The sequence below is a fragment of the Nomascus leucogenys genome, chromosome 18, assembly GCF_006542625.1.
Source record: "Nomascus leucogenys isolate Asia chromosome 18, Asia_NLE_v1, whole genome shotgun sequence".
Classification (NCBI taxonomy): Eukaryota; Metazoa; Chordata; class Mammalia; order Primates; family Hylobatidae; genus Nomascus; species Nomascus leucogenys.
Window position 1 is genome coordinate 262,995 of NC_044398.1, and position 21,372 is coordinate 284,366.

At 60.9% G+C, this 21,372-nt stretch overlaps 1 protein-coding gene across 2 annotated transcripts; it reads left to right on the top strand.

The window, feature by feature from the left end:
• The first annotated feature begins 5,833 nt into the window (after window positions 1-5,833).
• RNF126 (ring finger protein 126) lies at window positions 5,834-20,999 on the top strand. 2 transcript variants are annotated; one of them, XM_003276974.4, is made up of 9 exons: window positions 5,834-6,100; window positions 16,308-16,366; window positions 16,894-16,957; window positions 17,343-17,587; window positions 18,720-18,782; window positions 18,908-18,977; window positions 19,589-19,682; window positions 20,077-20,192; window positions 20,281-20,999. In XM_003276974.4, the coding sequence occupies exons 1-9, from the start codon at window positions 6,026-6,028 to the stop codon at window positions 20,428-20,430; spliced, it is 936 nt and encodes a 311-aa protein (XP_003277022.1). In that variant the 5' UTR covers window positions 5,834-6,025; the 3' UTR covers window positions 20,431-20,999. The 2 variants fall into 2 exon arrangements, with proteins under 2 accessions (XP_003277022.1, XP_012358896.1); XM_012503442.2 differs by having other exon boundaries at window positions 17,343-17,506.
• The last annotated feature ends 373 nt before the right edge of the window (window positions 21,000-21,372 follow it).

The window sequence follows — 21,372 nt, forward strand, 5'->3', positions numbered from 1 at the left end:
ACCAGCGAGTTTGTTATGAAGGGTTTCAAGGGGGGAGGGGGCATAAGAACATGGAGTAGATCTCATGCGTCAAAGGGCGAAAAACAGAACAAAGATCACAAGCTTCTGAGGGGAGAGGACAAAAGGCAAAACAGAACTCCTGATAAGGGTCTATGTTCAGCGGTGCACGTATTGTCTTGATAAACATCTCGAACAACAGAAAACAGGGAAACGTCTGACCACACGTTCACCAGGGTGGAGTTTCTCCCCACCCTAGTAAGCCTGAGGGTACTGCAGGAGATCAGGGCATATCTGTCCTTATCTCAGCCACGTAAGACAGACATTCCCAGAGCGGCTGTTTATAGACCTCTCCCCAGGAATGCATTCCTTTCCCAGGGTATTAATATTAATATTCCTTGCTAGGAAAAGAATTTAGCGATGTCTTCCCTACTTGCACGTCCTTTTACAGGCTCTCTGCAAGAAGAAAAATATGGCTCTATTCTGCCCAACTCCTTAGGCAGTCAGACCTTATGGTTGTCTTCCCTTGTTCCCTAAAATCGCTGTTATTCTGTTTTTTTTCAAGGTGCACTGATTCCATATTGTTCAAACACACGTTTTACAATCAATTTGTACAGTTAACACAATTATCACAGTGGTCCTGAGGTGACTTACATCCTCAGCTTATGAAGATAACAGGATTAAGAGATTAAAGTAAGACAGGCGTAAGAAATTATAAAAGTATTAATTTGGGAACTGATAAAGGTCCATATTAAAATGAAATCTTCACAATTTATGTTCCTCTGCCGCAGCTCCAGCCGGTCCCTCTGTTCGGGGTCCCTGACTTCCTGCAACAGACACGAGTCTTGCTGGGCTAAAATCAAGTGTGTTTGGGGACTTTATTTATTTATTTATTTTGAGATGGAGTCTCACTCACTCTGTCTCCCAGGCTGGAGTGGAGTGGTGCAATCTCAGCTTACTGCAACCTCTGCTCCCGGCTTCAAGTGATTTTTGTGCCTCAGCCTCTCGAGTACCTGGGATTACAGGCAGGCACCACCATGCCTGGCTAGTTTTTTTTTTTTTTTTTTAATGAGATGGAGTTTCGCTCTTGTTGCCTAGGCAGGAGTGCAATGGCACGATCTTGGCTCACTGCAACTTCTGCCTCCCAGATTTGAGCGATTCCCCTGCCTCAGCCTCCTGAGTAGCTGGGATTACAGATGCCCGCCACCATGCCTGGTTAACTTTGTATTTTTAGTAGAGACAGGGTTTCAGCATGTTGGTCAGGCTGGTCTCGAAGTCCCAACTTCAGGTGATCCACCCACCTTGGCCTTCCAAAGTGCTGGGATTACAGGCGTGAGCCACTGCACCTGGCCTTTTTTGTGTGTATTTTTAGTAGAGATGGGGTTTCACCGTTTTGGCCAGACTAGCCTCGAACTCCTGACCTCAAATGATCCACCTGCCTCAGCCTTCCAAAGTGCTGGGATTATGGGAATGAGCCACCGCGCCTGGCCCCGTTTGGGGCCTTTATTCTTCCGATCATGGTGTTCGATACTGTTGGGTGGATGGCTGGTTTTGGCAGATGTTTGTGGCACGGGCCCCCCGCTCCTGGCACACAGCGGAGGCTCCACGACACTTGATGAAGCAACGGTGGCCCAACCCCTGCCAGGATGAGGGTGGAGGGAGGGGCTGTTTCCTTCCTCAGCCATGGTCCAGCCCCAAAGCTGCCGCCTCGGGCAATCGGCTTCCTCCCTGGGCCTCAGTTTCCTCATTGGTGCAGTGGGGCCAGCTGCAGTTCTTTCTGCCCAGGGGGTTTGGGAGGAGTGAATGCACAGCCACTTGGTCTACCTGGGACGTGGTCTGCCTGGGACGTGGTCTGCCTGGGACGTGAGAATGAGCTGTCAACACACCTCCCTGCCCTGGAGGGAGTGGCCCATGTCATTCCTTTAGGAGTCCTCTTGGCTCATGTTGGCTGAGGCCCCCAGGGTTCATGGGGACGGGATCCTGAATTGAAAAAGGGGCCAGGAGAGCTCACGGAACCAAGCCCACACCTGTCGAGGTCCCTAGTGAGAGAAAATGGGAGAAATGGTGCCGTGTGTGGAACCAGGGTGGCCGGCGGGGCCTGGGGCAGGGTGCGAGTGTGTGCATTTGTGTGCAGCAGTGTCGGTGCCCACTGGCCGATTTGATCAATGTGCTACTGCCTTCAGGGAAGAGCAGCCTGCTTTTTGCTGTGTTTGGGATAAAGGGGTGGCCGGGCACTCTGGCTCACACCTGTAATCCCCGCACTTTGGGAGGCCAAGGTGGGAGGATCCCGTGAGCCCAGGAGTTGGAGATCACTCTCGGCAACATAGCAAAATCCTATCTCTACAAAATAAAAATTTAACACAATTAGCCTCACACCTGTGATCCCGACACTTTGGCAGGCTGAGGTGGGCGGATCACCTGAGGTCAGGAGTTTGAGACCAGCCTAATTAACATGGAGAAACCCCGTCTCTACTAGAAGGACAAAAATTAGCTGGGCGTGGTGGCGCATGCCTGTAATCCCAGCTACTTGGTAGGCTGAGCCAGGATAATCGCTTGATCCCAGGAGGCAGAAGTTGCAGTGGGCCAAGATCATGCCACTGCACTCCAGCCTGGGCGGCAGAGGGAGACCCATCTCAAACAAAACAAAACAAAACAAAACAAAAAAGATGGGGTCTCCATCTGTGGCCCAGGCTGGAGTGCAGTGGTCTGATCTCGGCTCACTGCAACCTCTCCCTCCTGCTCAAGTGATCCTTCTGTCTCAGCCTCCTGAGTAGGTGGGATTACAGGCGCCTGCCACCACACCCCACTAATTTTTGTATTTTTAGTAGAGACACGGTTTCACCATGTAGCCCAGGCTGGTCTTCAGCTCCCGGACTCAAGCAATCCTCCCGCCTCAGCCTCTCAAGGTGCTGGGATTACAGGCATGAGCCACTGTCCCCGGCCTAATTCTACTTTTGTAGCTACAGGGTCTCACTATGTTGCTCAGACTGGTCTTCAACTCCTGGACTCAGGCGTGAGCCACCTTGCCCTGGGATTTTAGTTTGATACAAAATCCCTACGTTCCTTCTCATTCCCACGGTGTTTCCAGCACCTGCTTGAGCTCAGCACCCAGTAGACACTCGCCAACTGTTCATGCATTTGGGAATCTAGTGAACACCTGCTGTGTGCTGGGATTGGCCTCACATATGGGGAGACACCATTAATAACCCACGGATGTGAGGATGGCTGTGGGGGATGGAAAGGGGGCTCTGAGAAGTGGGGTACAGTGGTGGGCGGGGGAGCCCCCAGGAAGGGGATGGGGCAGCCTCCTAAGAACCAGGGGAAAGGCCCCGGGCGCGGTGGCTCACGCCTGTCATCCCAGCACTTTGGGAGGCCGAGGTGGGCGGATCACCTGAGGTCAGGAGTTCGAGACCAGCCTGACCAACATGGCAAAACCCCAGCTCTACTAAAAATACAAAAATTAGCCAGGTGTGGTGGTGCATGCCTGTGATCCCAGCTACTCAGGAGGCTGAGGCAGGAGAATCGCTTGACCCCTGGAGGCAGAGGTTGCAGTGAGCTGAGATCGCACCATTGCACTCCAGCCTGGGAGACACAGTGAGACTCCATCTCAAAAAAAAAAAAAAAAAAAAAAAAACAGGGGAAGGAGAGTGGACTTGGGGAAGGGTACTACCAGCAGAGGGCATATGGCCTTGCAAGGCCCAGAGGTGGGAACCTGCTCAGCCCACCCAAGGGGGCCAGTGAGGCTGGGGAGGGGTCAGCGAGGGGCAGGTGACTCGGGGCAGGCAGCAGAGCACAGGGAGGGCTGAGGAGGTGCCAGGGATCCTCATGTCTGCCCCGAGCCAACGGAAAACCCTCAGGTTCTGCTGCCTGCTCAGAGGTTAGGCCACTTGCCTAGGGACACAAGGGACACACAGCCAGTTCGTGGTTTCGTGTCGTTTGAACCAGGCCTGCTGCTCCTCCTACATTTGTGCAGCTCGAAGGCTGGTGCAGGAGCTGGGTCCGCCAAGCCTTGCCCCTCCCCGCCTGGGGTTTTCCTGGATTCCCAGGGACGGGGCCCGTGCGCTCTCTGGTGGTCAGAGCAGGAATGACTGGATTCGCGCTGCTGAAAAGACGACAGGGAGGCTGAAGCCCCTGTCCGCAACCTCTGGACATTCAAAACCCTGAATACAGGCCGGGCGCAGTGGCTCACGCCTGTAATCCCAGCACTTTGGGAGGCCGAGGCGGGCGGATCACCCGAGGTCAGGAGTTTGAGACCAGCCTGGCCAACATCGCGAAACCCTGTCTTTACTAAAAATACAACATGGTGAAACCCCGTCTTTACTAAAAATACAAAAATCAGGCGGGCGTGGTGGTGCCCAGCCTATAATCCCAGCAACTCAGGAGGCTGAGGCAGGAGAATCACTTGAACCCGGGAGGCGGAGGTTACAGTGAACCGAGATCGCGCCATTGTACTGCAAGCCTGGGCAACAGAGCCAGACTCCATCTCTAAAAAACAAACAAACAAAAAATCTACATGCACAGGTTCCAACTCTGAATTCCTCAACAGTCTGGCTCCAATGCCTCATTTTGCAGGACGTCCAACTCCAACGAAATCCTATTCATCCCTCAGCCCTGGTTCCAACGTCCTTACCCCTCGGAAGCCCTCTCTGTCTTTCCCCAGGCAGAGCCAGAGTCACCCTCGAGTCCCATGCTCCAGTCCAATCTCATGGGGCTGGGGGTATCTGCGTGCATTCAGCATAGGGTCTGCTATGCAGTAGGTGCTCAATGAGTGTTGAGTGAAGAAAGAAATACATGCATGAGGCCGGGCGCGGTGGCTCATGCCTGTAATCCCAGCACTTTGGGAGGCCGAGGCGGGTGGATCACGAGGTCAGGAGTTCAAGACCAGCCTGGCCAAATATAGTGAAACCCCGTTTCTACTAAAAATACAAAAATTAGCCAGTGTGGTGCGGGTGCCTTTAGTCCTAGCTGCTTGGGAGGCTGAGGCGGGAGAATCGCTTGAACCCTCGGGAGGCGGAGGTTGCAGTGAGCCGAGATCAGGCCATTGCACTCCAGCCTGGGTGACAGAGTGAGACCCCGTCTCAAAAAAAATAAATAAATAAATAAAAATAAATACATGCGTGATTGGGCCAGAACTAACCTCAGAAATGATCCTGGCCTGCGCTGGGTGATGATACCGTTTCTACTGATTAAATTTGGAAGCGGGGGTTAGGTTTCCTGCCCTCTCCGCACCCGAGAGGCGCCTGGGCCGTCAGCCCGCAGAGCATCTTGGAAACAAGGCCACGACCCACAGACCTCAGCCTCTGTCTGACCCCACGGGTCCCAGTGAGGCCCAGACAGCGCCCTGAGCCCCGGGTCTGCCTGTATTCCGCAGCGCTGAGGGAATGCCTGCTGTGTGTCAGGCGCTGCTGTGTGTCCAAAAATCCCTTTTGCTGCGCAGCTGACCTGACAGTGCATCGGGTGGGAATCTGCCACGGTGCAGGAGGGCAGCAGAGAAGACCTCGTAAGCTGACATTTGAGCAGAGACCTGGAAGAAAGCCACGCGGGCGTCGGGAGAGCGCTGCACCGGGCAGGGGGCGGGGGAGAGGGCGCCTGGCGAGCCCCAGGAACAGTGGGGACACCGGGCTGAAGTACCGTGAGGGGAGACGGCGATGAGGTAGGGAAGCAGTGAGCGACACGAGGGCCCGGGCAGCTTCGGGAGGCGAGGAGGGCCTCGGCCCCGCCCCGCGCACGCCCCACTCCTCGTCTCTTCCGCCGCCTGGGCTTGGCCCCCGCCCCCGCCGGAAGCCCCGCCCCTGCTTGGAGCCCCGCCCAACGGCCGGACCTAGTTTGTCTCTCAGCGGCCACCGTCGCCCGGGCCGCTGCCCGCCGAGTGCGCAGCTTACGCCGCTCCCGCGCCCCCGCTCCGCCCCGCGTGTCGTGCGTGCCGTGCGTGAGCGTGCGCGGGCGCGTCGGCCGGCGAGGGAGCAGCAAACGGCCGGCGGCTGGTGCCGCGCGGGGGGCGGGTGGCGCTGAGTAGGCGGCGGCGGCCATGGCCGAGGCGTCTCCGCATCCCGGACGGTACTTCTGCCACTGCTGCTCCGTGGAGATCGTCCCGCGCCTGCCGGTGAGGCCCGGGCCGGGGCGGCGGGCGGCAGGGTCTGTGCCGCAGGCCTGAGGCAAGGCCGGGGCCGGGGTGGGGGTCGCTTGCGCCCGCCCCTTGCGCGAGCTGACCACGACGGGGAAACTGAGGCTCGGGGCAGCACCGGCCAAGGCTGAATCCGCGGGGAGCCCGGTCGGTGCGGGCGCGAACCCCGTCCTGCACATGCGGGAAACTGAGGCCCGGGCGGGAGGCGGTGCCTGGCCGGAGCGGCGCAGCGGCATCGCGGCCGGGTGACCCCACATCCGCGGCGTTCCCGACCCGAGAGGCCGCGAGAATCCCAGGTGGGATCCCTGAGCCCGGTGAGCCTGGTTTTGCAAACGGAGAAACTGAGGCCCGGCGAGCAGAGAGAGGGTATTGCCCGGTGGCGCGGCGCGGGGCAGGGGCTGGGCCTGGCGGGGCTCGGACCCCGAGAATAACGCCAGGGGACCCCCGCCGAGCGCGTGGTCGGGGGCGCCAGCGCCTCGCTGCAGGCTCGCCTCGTGGAGCCCTGGCCGCCGCCTTGGAGGCAGGCCCGGACCCGGAAGGCTCCAGGCACTGTCCCAGGGTCCGACCGCGGCCCGCCGGCGGGGCATCGTGACCGGAGCCTGCGTTCTTTCCTTCCCGGGGCTTGGCTGCGCAGCCCACCCCTCCTCGAGGTGTTTACAGCCACCCCTCACCCAAGAGGACCCTGGGCCTGGGCGTGCCGAATGCTACTTCCTGCCCGTTTAGGGCAGTGTTTCCCACGCGGACCTGATGTCACCTTGGGGGAGGTGGGAGCAGCGCTCGTTGAAGGTGCTATTTGCAGGCCCCTTTTCCGGGGTTTCGGAGTCTGTAGGTGTGGAATGGGCTCAGCAGTCTGCATTTCTAACATTATTTTTAGGAACAGGGTCTCCTTGTGTTGCCCAGGCTCGTCTTGAACTCCTGGGCTCAAGCGATTCTCCTGCCTCAGCCTTCCAAAGCGCTGGGATTACAGGTGTGAGCCACCGTGCCCGGCGATGGTCTGCATTTTTAACCCGTGTTTCCCTTCCCCAGGCTGACGTGCAAAGTGGTGATTTAGTCGAGCCACCCCTGCTTTATAGGAAACTGAGGCCCATGGTGGCTCAGCAGGAAAGTGGCAGAGCCGGCTCAGTCGGGAGCCGCTTGGCCAGCTTGAGGAGAGCAGCTGCAGGAGGTGGAGGGGTCTGGACTCCCCACCCTGTGCCCAGGGGAAGAGGCTGAAGGCATTGAGGATTTACTGTGTTCTCTGTGCGCAGTCGCCCGGCTGTTGCTATGCTTTGACCCATAAGAGGAGCCCAAGCCCCCCAGAAGCAGTGCAGTTCCCTGGGAGCAGAGACCCAGGAAGGGGCTGGAGGGAGTCAGGAAAAGCTGCCTGTCTCTGGGTCACAGAGGAGGAGCGAGTGCTAGAGTTGGGGCATGGCGGGAGAGCGGGGCCAGGCCTAGGAGTGGAGAGAGAGAGGTGTGGTTTCCTCTCTGCTGAAGCCACAGGGCTTCCCCTCCCCAGCAGGAGGAACAAATAAAGTGAAATCTCGGGTGTGGGGCGAAGGTTGGGGAGCTGAGACTGAGCCTTGCCTTGCTCCTCTGTCCCCGGGGGTCTTGCTCCTGCCTCTTCCCGCTTCCTATCCCCACTGGCCGTGGCAGGAGAGGCTGGTTGCCTGACAGCCTGCCTGCCTGGGTGAGTTGCAGGGCAGCCCCTCGCAGCCGCTTGAGCCCTGGGACAGGCCTGGGAAGCCTGGAGTGGTGGCTGTGGGGGGCCGACACTACCCTGACCTGGCTGTGCACTTAGCTGCTCCTAGAGCCCGCACAGGACTGGATCCTGGTGTGGGGGAGCCACCTCCTCGCCCCGTGGCCTTGGACAAGGAGGGCCCTGACCTCCTCCAACTGTCACTGGGCCTGGGGAGGGCCTTCCTGTAGTCACAGGAACTCAGTGGTGACAGGTTGCTGTGGTCTTTGCCCTCACAGAATTTACAGGCTGGCCAGGGAGCCAGCATGAACAGTGATTGACAAATATGTAATCATGGACGTTGGTAAATTCCTTAAGAGCAAATAACTGCAGGGAGGGCTGCGGGGGGGGCTGCCTGTGTCCACCCCGCAGGTGATCCCAAGGGCACCTGCTTGTGCCTTTGGAGCAGGACACAACAAGGTGCCTGTAGACAGCGTGGCAGTGTCAGAACTTCTCTGTACATGGCAGGACCCTGTCTCTACAGAAGAGTAAACAAATTAGTGGGGTGTGTTGTTGCGTGCCTGGAGTCCCAGCTACTGGCAGGGGCTGAGGTGGTGGGAGCTGAGGTGGTGGGAGGAGCGCTTGAGCCTGGGAGGTGGAGACTGGTGAGCCGTGATGGTGCCACTGCATTCCAGCCTGGGTGACAAGCAAGACGCCGTCTCAAAAACGAATTTTCTATGCTGGGAAATGGGCACACGTGGCATTTGTTCTGGGGAGGGATGGCTGCTCCGAATCTGGTAATGGGGAAAGTCCCCAGCCACAACCAGCACCCTCGAAATGGAGCGTCTGCCGCTGGGGAGCTTGCCCGGCGGCTGAGTCAGGGGCGGCGCTGCTGCTGCTGCTGAGACACCTGGGCTGGCTGTGGGGAAGCTCCTGCCTGCCTCTGACTCAAGGGGGACTGGCTGCCGTGGGCTGTGTGCCTGCCCACGAGGGCTTCTCCCAGGCAGCTGGGCCGTTCCAGGCCTCTGTTGCCATCCTGGGCTCTGGGATCAGGCTGAGGCCCCTCGCGGCTGGGCCATTCTCCGCTGGGCAGCCTTGGCCTCAGTCTCCTCACCTGCCAAGTGGGTTTGGTGATGCGATTTGCTCCCCGTTGCATCCGGTGGGCACGTGTGTGCAGAGTGGCCCGCACCTGGCTGCTCCCCTGGTGACTCATGAGGGTGTCCTGAGCAGGGAGCCACACTCGCAGTCGGGGGCTCAGGCGATGGCACAGGGGCGGCAGTTGCCACCATGAAAGGCTGTGACGAGGCCGGGCACAGCAGCTCACGCCTGTGGTCCTAGCGCTTTGGGAGGCTGAGGTGGATGGATCACCTGAGGTCAGGAGTTCGAGACCAGCCTGGGCAACATGGTGAAACCCCGTCCTTACTAAAAATACAAAAAAGTGGCCGGGCATGGTGGCGAGCGCCTGTAGTCCCAGCTACTTGAACCTGGACGGCAGAGGTTGCAGTGAGCCGAGATCGTGCCACTGAACTCCAGCCTGGGCAACAGAGCAAGACTCCAAAAAAAAAAAAAAAAAAGGCGATGACGAGGGTGTCTGGGTGTCTAAGCAGCAAAGGAAGCGTCAGCCAGAGTGGGGCGTGTGGCCGCAGGAACCAGACAGGCCAGCTGGAGCTCAGGCCGCAGGCGGCTGCACAGACCCAGACTCGACCCTGCTGAGGAGGCACTGACTGTGGTGCTGTGACTGTAGGGTGTGGGCAACAGCACCCAGTGGGCAGGGACCTGGTGAGGGCACTGAGCCCCCGGGAACCAGGCGGGTGCAGAGAGGTACCCTGGGTGCCGTCCTTGCCCCTGAGCTCCCCGTCTCTGGGTGGTTCCTAGGGTGGTCCCAGCTCTGCCTGCCAACCCCCCACCCCTGAGCGCCTGCAACCTTCTCAGTGTCCCTTAGTGGTGGTGAGAGGACAGTGGGGGTGCCGGGCCCTGCTGCCCATCGTGGCGGGGAAGAGCCGGCGTGGGCAGGGAGCCACCAGGAAGTGAGGGCTGCTGCTGCCGGTGTCACCGATGGGGCCGGGCAGGAAGTCTCCCCAGCTGCCCCCCAGCCCACCCTGCCTTCTCCTCGTCCCTGCAGTGGCCTGGCCCTCCCAGGCCTCCTGAGCAGCCCTGGCCAAGTCTTCAGAAGATGGCCTGAGTCTTCCCAGGCTGTGTGGCATCTGTCTGTGGCCGCTGCTTGCTCTGTGTGTCTGCGGTTGTGCCAGATACTGTGACAGTGACAGCCTGCCCCTGCCTCTCAAGCGTCTGGCCAGCACCCTGGAGTGGCTCTGCACAGCTGGGTTCTCTGGAACGGGCTCCCTGCAGCACCCTGTGAGCATGGAGCCTGGCGTTGTGATCGGGCACCAGCAATACCCAGGGAACCTGTGGATGTCGGCTGCCCTCTCGGGCCGGCTGGCGCAGGGGTCTGCCCCGGGCAGATGCCAGTGCTGAATTTCCTCCTACTTAGAACTCTGCCACCATGAGGACTTTCCTCTGAGCCTCGGGCGAGCTGTAGTGTACCCCTGGCACTGGCACGGATGGGCACATGTGGGGTTCCGGTCCCTAGTGGCGGTGCCTGAAGCCACCTGGGAAAGAGAAGGCAGAGTTCGGGGCCTGGGCCGAGGCACGCCCTGGGAGGTGAGGCGGGGCCCCAGCCTGGGCTGAGGCAGCGGCTTCGCTCACGCCTCGTCCATCCAGCTTGTCCTGGGAGTGCGTGGTGCGTGGGGCCCAGGGACAGACGGTGTGAATGTGCGATGTGGTGGCAGCTGCTGAGGGAGGGAAGAAAGGGGTGCAGGCGCCGCACGTGCCCTTGCCGCTGGGGCTGCGGGGCCTACACACTGCCGATCAGCCAGGAAGCTTTGGGCATCCTTTAGGAAAACAGTAGCCAGCACGGGGGCTCCTACCGAGGCCAAGGGCTGCGCCATGACCCTCCCTGGGGTCTCCTGATGTGCACAGCTCCCCGAGGGCCCTGCCACCCCCAGGGGCTGAGTCACTGTCACCAGGAAGTCAGTCATCTGGGGCCTGCAGGTCTCCAGCCCACTCCGCTCCATGCGCCTGGCCCTGGGCCCTCAGGACATGCGCCCCGTGCAGTCCCCGTGGATGAAGGGGCCCCTGCTGCCCTGCCAGGTCCCACCCCGGGATGAGGCCATCGCACTCCAAGGGGTGCATGGGTGGAGCCCGGCACTGGCAGGCTCCCTCCCACCCTGGCTGCCTGGCCAGCTGTTGCTATGGTGATGATGCCGGGTGATCTTACCTCCTGCACCTGTCCTCTGAGGGAGAGGTGAACAGATTCACCATCCTCTGCTAGGGCCAGAGGCTCCAATGGGGCCTCTGTGGGGGCCCCCAGTGCGTGCCGCCCCCGGAGAAGGTGGGGCAGCTCCTCCACCAGGCCCCCTTGCCCAGGTGTTTCTACTTGTGGCTGCCCCGATTTAATAGGAGACCAAGCGGTCTCTCGGCTGTGCCCGTGGAGGAGGAGGGTGGCTGGAGACCCCCAGGTCCAGCCCCTCCCACTGTCTGCCAGCAGAGGCTCAGCCTCCCCCGGATATCCGGGATCCACCTGTCACTCGCCTTCGTGACCAGAGCCTCGGTTCCGGCCTTCCATGGCCCTGGAGGGGCTGGCCGGGGGCCTGAGGGACAGCCTAGAGCCCTGACAACACCCAGGAGTTGGGTCTCAGCCCTTGGCGTCCTTGATGGCGGCCGGATTTCAGATATGAGTGAGTGTCCAGGCCGTCCTCCGTGACAGGGCAGAGGCTTGGAGCAGAGAGGTGACCTTTGAACCACCTGGGGTGGGCGTTCCAGCAGCAGGGCCGACGTGCACAGGCCGCGACGCCGGAGTGGGTGCTGCAGGGAGAGGGTTCTGGACGGTGCTGTGGCACCAGGCCCCACGGCTGCTGCAGGCAGGACAGCGGGGGGCCAAGAGGAGGCCAGGGCTGGGGCAGATGAGTGTGTATGTGGCCAGGTCGGGCTGTCGGGAGCTGGCAGTGCAGGTGGCAGGAGCATGCGTTGTGCCCTGGACTGAGACGGGAACCCGGGAGCCCGACAGAAAGCCAGTGATGCACAGAGGGGCTGAGCTCGGCACATGGGGACCAGAGTGGCCGAGCGCTGTGCCAGGCCATGTGGGCGTGTGCAGGGCCCCGTGCTTGTCCAGGAGAGATTTGGGGCTGGGGCTGGCAAGCCAGGGTCCTCAGAGGGAGACAGCTTCTCCCTCAGGCCCTTCTGGGGCCGCCTGACCTTGTGGATGTGCCCAGCAGGAGAGATGGTGGTCGGGGTGGCTGCACAGCAGACTTACGTCCCGCCCTCAGTGGGGGCCAATGCAGCCGTTCCAGGTCGACTGGGTGGTGCTAGCCTGGGGAGTCACCATGCAGGGAGAGCCTGAGCCCTGGGCTGCCCCTCCATTCCCGGAGACCCGCCCAGGCGATGGAGCGGCCCCCCTGGCTCCCGGTCAGCTGGCGGGCGGACGGCGGCAACCCCCGAGTCCAGAGGAGCCCCGATAGACCCGACACCAGCAGAAACCAGGGGTTCAGATTTGACTGTGAAGTCTCAGCGTGTTTACACGGGGCGCCCCAGTCCCGACACCCTAAACACACCCCAAGAACCCACGCCTGGGGAGAGTTGTCACGGCCACTGGCAGAGCCGCCCTGCTCCCACGCTAAGCTCAGGGCCATGGTGGTGGTCGTTGGCTGCTTCCCCTTCCCCTTTCCCTTTTTCTTTTTCTTTTTCTGACAGGGTCTCACTCTGTGGCCCAGGCTGGAGTACAGTGGTGCGATCTCGGCTCACTGCAACCTCCGCCTGCCGGGTTTAAGCGATTCTCATGCCTCAGCTCCTGAGTAGCTGGGATTACAGGCACCCGCCACCGTGCCCAGCTAATTATTGTATTTTTAGTAGAGACGGTGTTTCACTATGTTGGCCAGGGTGGTCTCGAACTCCTCACCTCAAGTGATCTGCCCACTTCGGCCTCCCAAAGTGCTAGGATTACAGGTGTGAGCCACCGCGCCTGGCCCTTTTTTTCTCTTTCTTTCTTTCTTTCTTTCTTTCTTTCTTTCTTTCTTTCTTTCTTTCTCTTTCTCTCTCTCTCTCTCTTCTTTTCTTTCTTTTTTTTTTTTTTGAGATGCTGCCTCACTCTGTTGCTGCAATCTTGGCTCACTGCAGCCTCCACCTCCCGGGTTCAAGCGATCCTGGCACCTCAGCCTCCCTAGGAGCTGGGACCACAGGCGCCTGGCCCATTTATTTTAATAGCTTTATCTCAGTATTTTCACATACCATACGATCTACCTGGTGAAACGTTTGTAGTATATTCATAAAGTTGTGCAACCACCACCACAGTCTAATTCCAGAGCATTCTCACAGCTGCAAAAAGAAACCCACCTCATCCCTGCCAGCCGTCACTCCTCATCCCCTCCCCCAAGCCCTGGTGCTCACACATCCCCTCCCCGACTCTGTGGCTCGGCCTGTCCTGGACACTTCATAGACGTGGGATCACATGCCGCGTGGCCTTCTGTGTCTGGCGTCTGTCACTGGACGTGATGTCCTCAAGATGCGTCCCCCCCGCCCCCCGCTGTGGCCTGGTCTGGGCCTCACCCCTTTCCATGGTTGAGCTGTGCTCTGAGGTGCGGGTGGACACTGGAGCTGTTTGTACCTGCCGGTGACGATGATGAACTGTGCTGCTGTGAACCCTCACCTGCCAGTTCTGGCGATGTGAATGCCTGGTGGGCAGGTGTCTTCGTTTCTCTGGGGTCTGTGCCTGGAGTGAAAGTTCTGGCTCATGGGCCGTGGGGTAGTTCCGTCTGGGGGACTTCTGGGCTCCCCGCAGGCCTGGACGGGGTCTCGCATCTCATCCTGGCTGGCCCTGGGAGGTGGCATCTCGCTGGGGCTGGCCGGCTGTGTTTCCCCAGCACGTGTTTTTGGAGGCATGTCCTGTACAGGTCCTTTGCCCAATTTTTTTTTTTTTTTTTTGAGACGGAGTCTCGCTCTGTCGCCCAGGCTAGAGTGCAGTGGCGTGATCTCGGCTCACTGCAAGCTCTGCCTCCTGGGTTCAAGCCATTCTCCTGCCTCAGCCTCCCAACTTTGCCCATTTTTAGTTGGGTTGCCTGTTTCTCTTTTCCTTTTTTTTTTTTTTTTTTTTTAGAGGCAGGGTCTGGCTCTGTCACCCAGGCTAGTGCAGTGGTGGGACCACAGCTCACTGCGGTCTCGACCTCCTGGACTCAAGCCATTCTGCCTCCTGCCTCCCGCTCCTGCCTGCCTCCCCCTCCCCAGTAGCTGGAGCTACAGACCCGCCCCAGCACACCCAGCTAATTTGTTTTTTGTAGAAATGGGGTTTGGCCATGTTGGCCAGGCTGGTCTCAAGCTCCTGACCTCAAATGATCTGCCCGCCTCGGCCTCTCAAAGTGCAGGGATCACAGGTGCGAGCTGCTGCACCTGGCCTGGGCTGTCCTTTTCTTCTTCTTCTTCTTCTTCTTTTTTTTTTTTTTGAGACGGAGTCTCGCTCTGTCACCCAGGCTGGAGTGCGGTGGCGCAATCTCGGCTCACTGCAAGCTCCACCTCCTGGGTTCACACCATTCTCCTGCCTCAGCTGCCCAAGTAGCTGGGACTACAGGCGCCCGCCACCACGCCCGGCTAATTTTTTGTATTTTTTTTAGTAGAGACGGGGTTTCACCATGTTGGTCAGGCTGGTCTCAAACTCCTCGCCTCAGGTGATTCGCCTGCCTCGGCCTCCCAAAGTGCCAGGATTACGGGTGTGAGACACCATGCCTGGCCAGCATTTTTTTTTTTTTTTTTTTTTTGATGCGGAGTCTTCCTCTGTTGCCCAGGCTGGAGTGCAATGGTACAATCTCAGCTCACTGCAACCTCTGCCTCCCAGGCTCAAGCAATTCTCCTGCGTCAGCCTCCCAAGTAGCTGGGATTACAGGCGCCTGGCACCACACCTGACTAATTTTTGTATTTTTTTAGTAGAGATGGGGTTTCGCCACGTTGGTCAGGCTGGTCTCCAACTCCTGATCTTAGGTGATCCGCCCACCTCGGCCTCCCAAAGTGCCAGGATTACAGGCCTGAGCCGCCGCGCCCCCAGTGATGGTGAAGCATGCCAAGCATTCGTGGGGCGTGGGCTGAAACGCGTGTGGTGCCTCCCGGCCTCGCCAGGAGCCGGGCCGCACTTTTTCTATGTTGTAGATGGTGCCTCTTCACTCTCCCCTCACGATGGGTTCGTGTGCATCTGGCATCGTTTGCTCACCCTGGCCTTAGTCCCTTCCCACCCAGTGCTTCAGTGGCAGGAGCAGGTGAGGCAGGCACGGCGTGGTGTGGGCGGGGGCCCAGCTGTCAGCCCTCCCCTTGGGCACTGCCCGCCAGACCCCCATTTCTCCCGAGTCAGCGGGTGAGGCCGGGATCTTGCTTGCTGGAGAGGCCCCAGCCCCTGCCCCTGCGGAGACTGAACAGCCCCGGTGCAACCTGCATCCCCAGAGCCTGGGTCCGCCTTGGCTCCCCTCACAGCAGTACCCCGTGCACCGTGGGAGCCTCGTCTCTCTGTTTTTGTCCGTGTTACCTGGGGGTGGTCTTGGGACCCCCGTGTGAGCCCCTGGCGTGGCGACACGTGCCGTCGTGAGGCCATTTTCACGTTACTGCGATGGAGCACTTGAGACTGGGTCGTTCACAGAGAGTGGTTGATTTGGCTTCCAGTTTCCAGTTCTGCAGGCTGTGCGGGAAGCGTGTGTCAGCATCTGCCCGGCCCCTGGTGAGGCCGGGAGGCACCACGCGCTTTCCAGCCCAGGCCCCACGAATGCTCGGCACTCTCCGCCATCACCAGGGGCCCAGCCATCCATGAGGGGTCCGCCCCGTGAGCCAGTGCCTCCAGCAGCCCTTCAGCCCTGGGGATCCCCTTGCAGTGTGAGGTCTGCAGGGGGTGGCGCCCATCCTGCTCGGCATGGCTGTGGCTTGAGGCTGGTACTGGGGAACCGTGAACATGGTTTTGGGACTCACACACGGCTGTCCCCGGGCAGGGTCCTCACGTCTCCTGGGACATCACCGTGTTGGCCTTGCGTTGTCCTTGGCTCCAGGGGGACCTAGGGATGGGGTCTTGCAGGGGCGTGGCCAGTGTGGATGTGGCCTCCCCCGAGCCAGGGGAACGGGCTGTGTGCGGGGCTGCCAGAGTGTTCTGGAAATGCCACTGTGAGGTATCGGGGCGCCTCCGAGTGCCCCTGTGTGAGGAGGTGCCCAGGCACTGGTGACGCCCGTCACGGTGGGGCCAGGTCAGGCTCAGCCAAGGCACCGATGACGCTGGTGACGCCCATCACGGTGGGGCAGGTCGGAGGGGCTCAGATCGCTAGGAGCCACCGAAGGGTCAGCGAGTGGCTGGCAGAGGCCAGGTGCCCTCAGCCGCCCTCCAGGACCCATGGGTTGGCGGCCGCCCTGGCCTGTGTGTGCCTGGCCAGCCAGAGACCACTGGGTCCTCACCCTTGAGGGGGTTTTGCAGGTGATGCCGGGCGTCACCGTGACCTGGCCTCCTGTTCTCTTCTGCAGGATTATATCTGTCCAAGATGCGAGTCTGGTTTTATCGAGGAGCTTCCGGAAGAGACCAGGTAATGCAGCCCCCTGTTGAAGAGGCTGGGAGAGCCAGCCGAGCCTCAGCTGTTGTCGGGGTGTGGGCTGTGTTGGCGTCCGCCCCCCGAGTGTGTGGCCGGCAGGCCCTGGCATCCGTGGCTCTGGGAGCACTTCCCTCTGTGCGGGCAGCCGCGTGCCATTCCCTTCCGTCATGGCGGGGCCGGGGCCAGAGGGGAGTGCCGGCAACCTGTGCAGCTGCTCACCTCCCTTAGCCTCGGCGGCTGATCTGGTGACCCAGGCCCTCCGGGGAAGGGGCCATGGGGCCCCCACCCACATCCTCACACTTAGGAGGTTGTTGGGGTCTGCACCGGTTTACAGAGAAACCCATGGTTTACTGGCAAAGGAAGAAGCAGCGGGTTATGGTGCCAAATGCTGGGGCGGTGGCGGGTGGGAAGCAGTGCCAAGGACAATTCCCGCTCTCCCAATACGGGCTTTTGAGGGGAGGGAGCGCCTGGCGCATGGGGGCCGGGGTAGCTGGCGCTGCTGATGCGCACTCTCTCCCCAGGAGCACAGAAAATGGTTCTGCCCCCTCCACAGCTCCCACGGAGCAGAGCCGGCCACCGTTGGAGGTGAGTCGCCACCCCTCGTGCTTCCGGATTGTGTTGGCCTTGCTCGGGGCTCCGAGCACCAGCCTGCCCCCACCTTGCCGCCCTGGGCTCTCCCTGCCACACGGCAGGGAAATTTGTCCCTCCAGTGACCCGGGCCGGGGATCAGGGGTGGCCCACGCTGCTTGGTTGGGGCCAATGGTTACTCGGAGGAAAGTGAAACTTCTGTCGAGGCGTCTCACACCAGCGGGGCAGGCTCTGCCCAATTCCTGCCTCCCTGTCTGCGTCTCCCTCCCACCCGGCACCCAGCAGGGCCTGTCTTGCTTTCTCCTTTGTCTTTGTGCCCTAGCGCCCCCAGCAGACTGCACGGGCCTGAGCCCCCGAGGTCACGCCCCCCTCCTCTCCCCAGCACGTGGACCAGCACCTGTTCACGCTGCCGCAGGGCTACGGACAGTTTGCTTTCGGCATCTTCGATGACAGCTTCGAGATCCCCACGTTCCCTCCTGGGGCGCAGGCTGACGACGGCAGGGACCCTGAGAGCCGGCGGGAGAGAGAACATCCGTCCCGGCACCGGTACGGCGCCCGGCAGCCCCGCGCCCGCCTCACCACGCGGCGGGCCACCGGCCGGCACGAAGGCGTCCCCACGCTGGAAGGGTGAGGGGGCCCCGGGGGTGGCCGCGAGGGCCCCATGCCGTGAGGTCGAAAGTTCTGGCGCTTAGAATCCAGCACGGGTTCCACGGAAACGTGGCATCATCCGTAGCCTCTCTGGAGAGGCCGCCCGGCCAGGCGCCCCAGCCCCCTGCGACTCCCCACACGGCTCTTCGGAGACAGAAGTGTGCCGGTTCAGGGAGTGGGTTGACCACAGAGCGGGGCACAGTACGCCTGCCAGGCCCACATGCTCTGGAGACTGCTGACCACATGCGTGTCGTCAAGCGCTGTCCTGGCCTTGGGCCCGGACCAGAGCCTGGGGGAGCCGTCGCTGGGCTCCACTCCTGGCGGTTGATCCTTCTATGGTTGTGTGTCTCACGTGCTGGAAATGTCATCTTTAAAAGTGGCTAATTTTGCCAGGCACGGTGGCTCAGTGCTGTATTCCCAGTGCTCTGGGAGGTCGAGGAGGGAGGATCGCTTGAGGACAGGAGTTTAAGACCAGCCTGAGCAACGCAGGGAGGCCCCGTCTCTAATTTTTAAAAAGTAGCTGAGGCTGGGCGAGGTGGCTCACACCTGTAATCCCAGCACTTTGGGAGGCCGAGGCGGGCAGATCACTGAGGTCAGGAGTTTGAGACCAGCCTGACCAATATGATGAAGCTCCGTCTCTACTAAGAATACAAAAATTAGCTGGGTGTGGCGGGCGCCTGTAATCCCAGCTACTCAGGAGGCTGAGGCAGGAGAATCACTTGAACCCAGGAGGCAGAGGTTGCAGTGAGCCCAGGTCGTGCCATTGCACTTCAGCCTGGGTGACAAGAGTGAAACTCTGTCTCAAAAAAAAAAAAAAAAAAAACATAGCCAGGAGTGGTGGACCTCTCCTGTGGTCCCAGCTACTTGGGAGGCTGAGGCGGGAGGATCACTTAAGCCCAGAGGTTGGGGCTGCAGTGAGCCAAGATCAAGCTGCTGCTCTCCTGCCTGGGCATCGGAGTGAGACCCTGGCTCATAGTAAAATAAATAAATAGAAGCTATTCTAGAAGCTGATGCTGGCCCTGCCCTTGGTGCTCACCACGGAACTGGCAGGCCTGGCGCCTCTCCTGTGTGTGGGGCGGCTTCACCCCATGACTGGCCCTCGCTTTTCCAGGATCATCCAGCAGCTCGTCAACGGCATCATCACGCCCGCCACCATCCCCAGCCTGGGTCCCTGGTGAGTGGGAGGGGGTGGAGGGGGTGCCTGTCCCCATCCCCAGCCTGGGCCCCTGGTGAGTGGGAGGGTAGATGCACCTGCCCCAGCTGCCCGTCAGCCATTTGAACCCCACCTTCCACCTCCAGGGGAGTCCTGCACTCAAATCCTATGGACTACGCCTGGGGGGCCAACGGCCTGGACGCCATCATCACACAGGTACAGCGTGGCCACGGCCCGGAGTGCCTGCTGGGGGAGGGCTGGGCTGCCCATCCCGGGAGCTGCCTCACTGCCCAGGCCCACGAAGCCCCACAAAGGTGAAGGGGATGTGAGCACAGCCTCCTGCTCTGGCGGGCACAGGGGGCAGCTCCGGCCTTCCTCCTGCCATTTCTGAGTCTTGGCAACCTAGAGGGTTCTCCGTGTTCACGCGGAACGTCGTAGCAAAACCGTGCAGAGGACTCGCCCGCAGCCACACGGTCACATATGCAGGAGGCCACGCGGTCCCTCTTCCCAAAGGTCGCGCCCTGACCTGCTTCCAAGCGCCGCCCGCCTCAGCCCTGCTGAGCCGCCCTTGGAGCATTTTGTCACTGGCAGGACCCGACCCTCACAGTAGCCCACGAGCCAGAGCGCGACCCCCCCATTCCGCCGTCAGGGGACCCAGGAGCGGGGGGGCCGCGTGGGGTCCACAGTGACCTCTGACCTGGGGCGGGATCCAAGGGGCCCAGGACAGACGCGGCCTCGGTGCTTTTGCAGGTCCTGCAGCCTCGCGTTTCAGAGCCCCGGGCCGGGCCCCCGAGGAGCTCCCGGCACTCTCGCCTCTTGTCTTTCAGCTCCTCAATCAGTTTGAAAACACGGGCCCCCCACCGGCAGATAAAGAGAAAATCCAGGCCCTCCCCACCGTCCCCGTCACTGAGGAACACGTAGGTATGAGAGCCCAGCCTCCCGAGCAGCGGGGGTTACAGGCGCCCGCCGCCACACCTGGCTCATACTTGTATTTTCGGTGGAGACGGGGTTTCACCGCGTTGGCCAGGCAGGTCTCGAGCTCCTGACCTCAGGTGATCCTCCCGCCTCGGCCTCCCAGAGTGCTGGGATGACAGGCGTGAGCCCCCGCGCCCGGCCTCCAGCGTTTTCCTGAAGGTGGGCTGGGAGGAGAGGTTTCTCTCCAGGTCCCCTCTGGCGGCCCGAGGGGCACACACACGGCTTTTCTCCCCTCGCTGGGCTCAGGGGCGGCCTCCGGCTGAGGCTGTGGAGTAGCCTGCCCTCGAAGGCTCGGCAGGCCCCCCACGCCCGCTGTGACCACAGCCGCACACTCCTGCAGGCTCCGGGCTTGAGTGCCCTGTGTGCAAGGACGACTACGCGCTGGGTGAGCGTGTGCGGCAGCTGCCCTGCAACCACCTGTTCCACGACGGCTGCATCGTGCCCTGGCTGGAGCAGGTGAGTGCCCTGCCCACCCGCCCCCCGACTGCGGCCCTCCCGCCTCTAACCTGCCCCTTCTCCCATCCCTGCCTCTGTCCCCGCAAAGCACGACAGCTGCCCCGTCTGCCGAAAAAGCCTCACGGGACAGAACACGGCCACGAACCCCCCGGGCCTCACTGGGGTGAGCTTCTCCTCCTCGTCGTCCTCCTCCTCCTCCAGCTCGCCCAGCAACGAGAACGCCACAAGCAACTCTTGAGCCCGCGTCGGCCGTCGGGAAAGCACGGGCCTTTCCCACCCACCCTCAGCCAGCGCCACACGGCACCCACAGACTGGGTGCCCCAGCGGCGCCACGCTTGGCTGGTCAGCGCTGCAGGTCCCGCCTGTTCCAGGGCAGGACCCAGGCCTGGCCCACCGGCCCCCTGGCTCGGGAAGGCGTGGGCCACATGGTTCCCTCTGGGGCGTCTGCAGCCTCCCCGTCCTCTGTCTAACCTCACCCTCTAAACGTTCAGCGGTGGAAAGATTTTTATAATTTTAAATTATTACTGCTTTGAAATAAATGGACGTTTTAGCTCACATGGCGGCCATGCATGATTTGTGGCAAAAGACGGGGCACAGCTGCTACACCAGCGCTGCAAGCGCCGCCAGGACAGGCCGCGTGGGCCCCCAGCCTCCCCCTCGGCTGCCTCCACGACCCGGAGTTCGAGGGCTTGGGACTGTGAGGATGACCAGCAAAATTCAAGAACAAAACTGCTCCAACAGACTTTTTTAAAGGAAAAAATATGTGTATCTTGAAAGCTATTTAAAATACACTACTTACAAAGAGAAGCCGGTGCTGTGGCTTTCCTTCTGCGCCCGTGCGTCAGGAAAGGGCCAAGCTGGGAGGCTGGCCGGGCTCTGCAGAGTCTGGTCCTGTCTCCAGGGGTCTCTGCCTCCTGCAGGGCCTGGCGCCCAGGGCCCACTGGCAAGACTGCTCTCCCGAAGTTAAGGCCAGGAGGGCTGCTGGCGAGGTAGCAGGGTGGCAGTGTCATTGGGTCGTGAAATTTAAAACCAGAAACACCAGGGTGAAAGCGCCAGGGCCCAGCACCTCCGCCCCACCCTTCGGTTGCACCTCAGCCACGCAGGTTCCTGGCCTCTTCTGAAGAGCTGGACCCCACTGCTCAAGGTGGCTGGATGCCTGGCCCGGGGTGCAGCCAGCTCA

Coding starts and splice junctions, on each gene's coding strand:
- RNF126 (XM_003276974.4), top strand. CDS start 6,026: ATGGCCGAGGCGTCTCCGCATCCCGGACGGTACTTCTGCCACTGCTGC. Junction 17,588..18,719: donor GGCGTCCCCACGCTGGAAGG/GTGAGGGGGCCC, acceptor TCGCTTTTCCAG/GATCATCCAGCAGCTCGTCA. Junction 19,683..20,076: donor CGTCACTGAGGAACACGTAG/GTATGAGAGCCC, acceptor ACACTCCTGCAG/GCTCCGGGCTTGAGTGCCCT.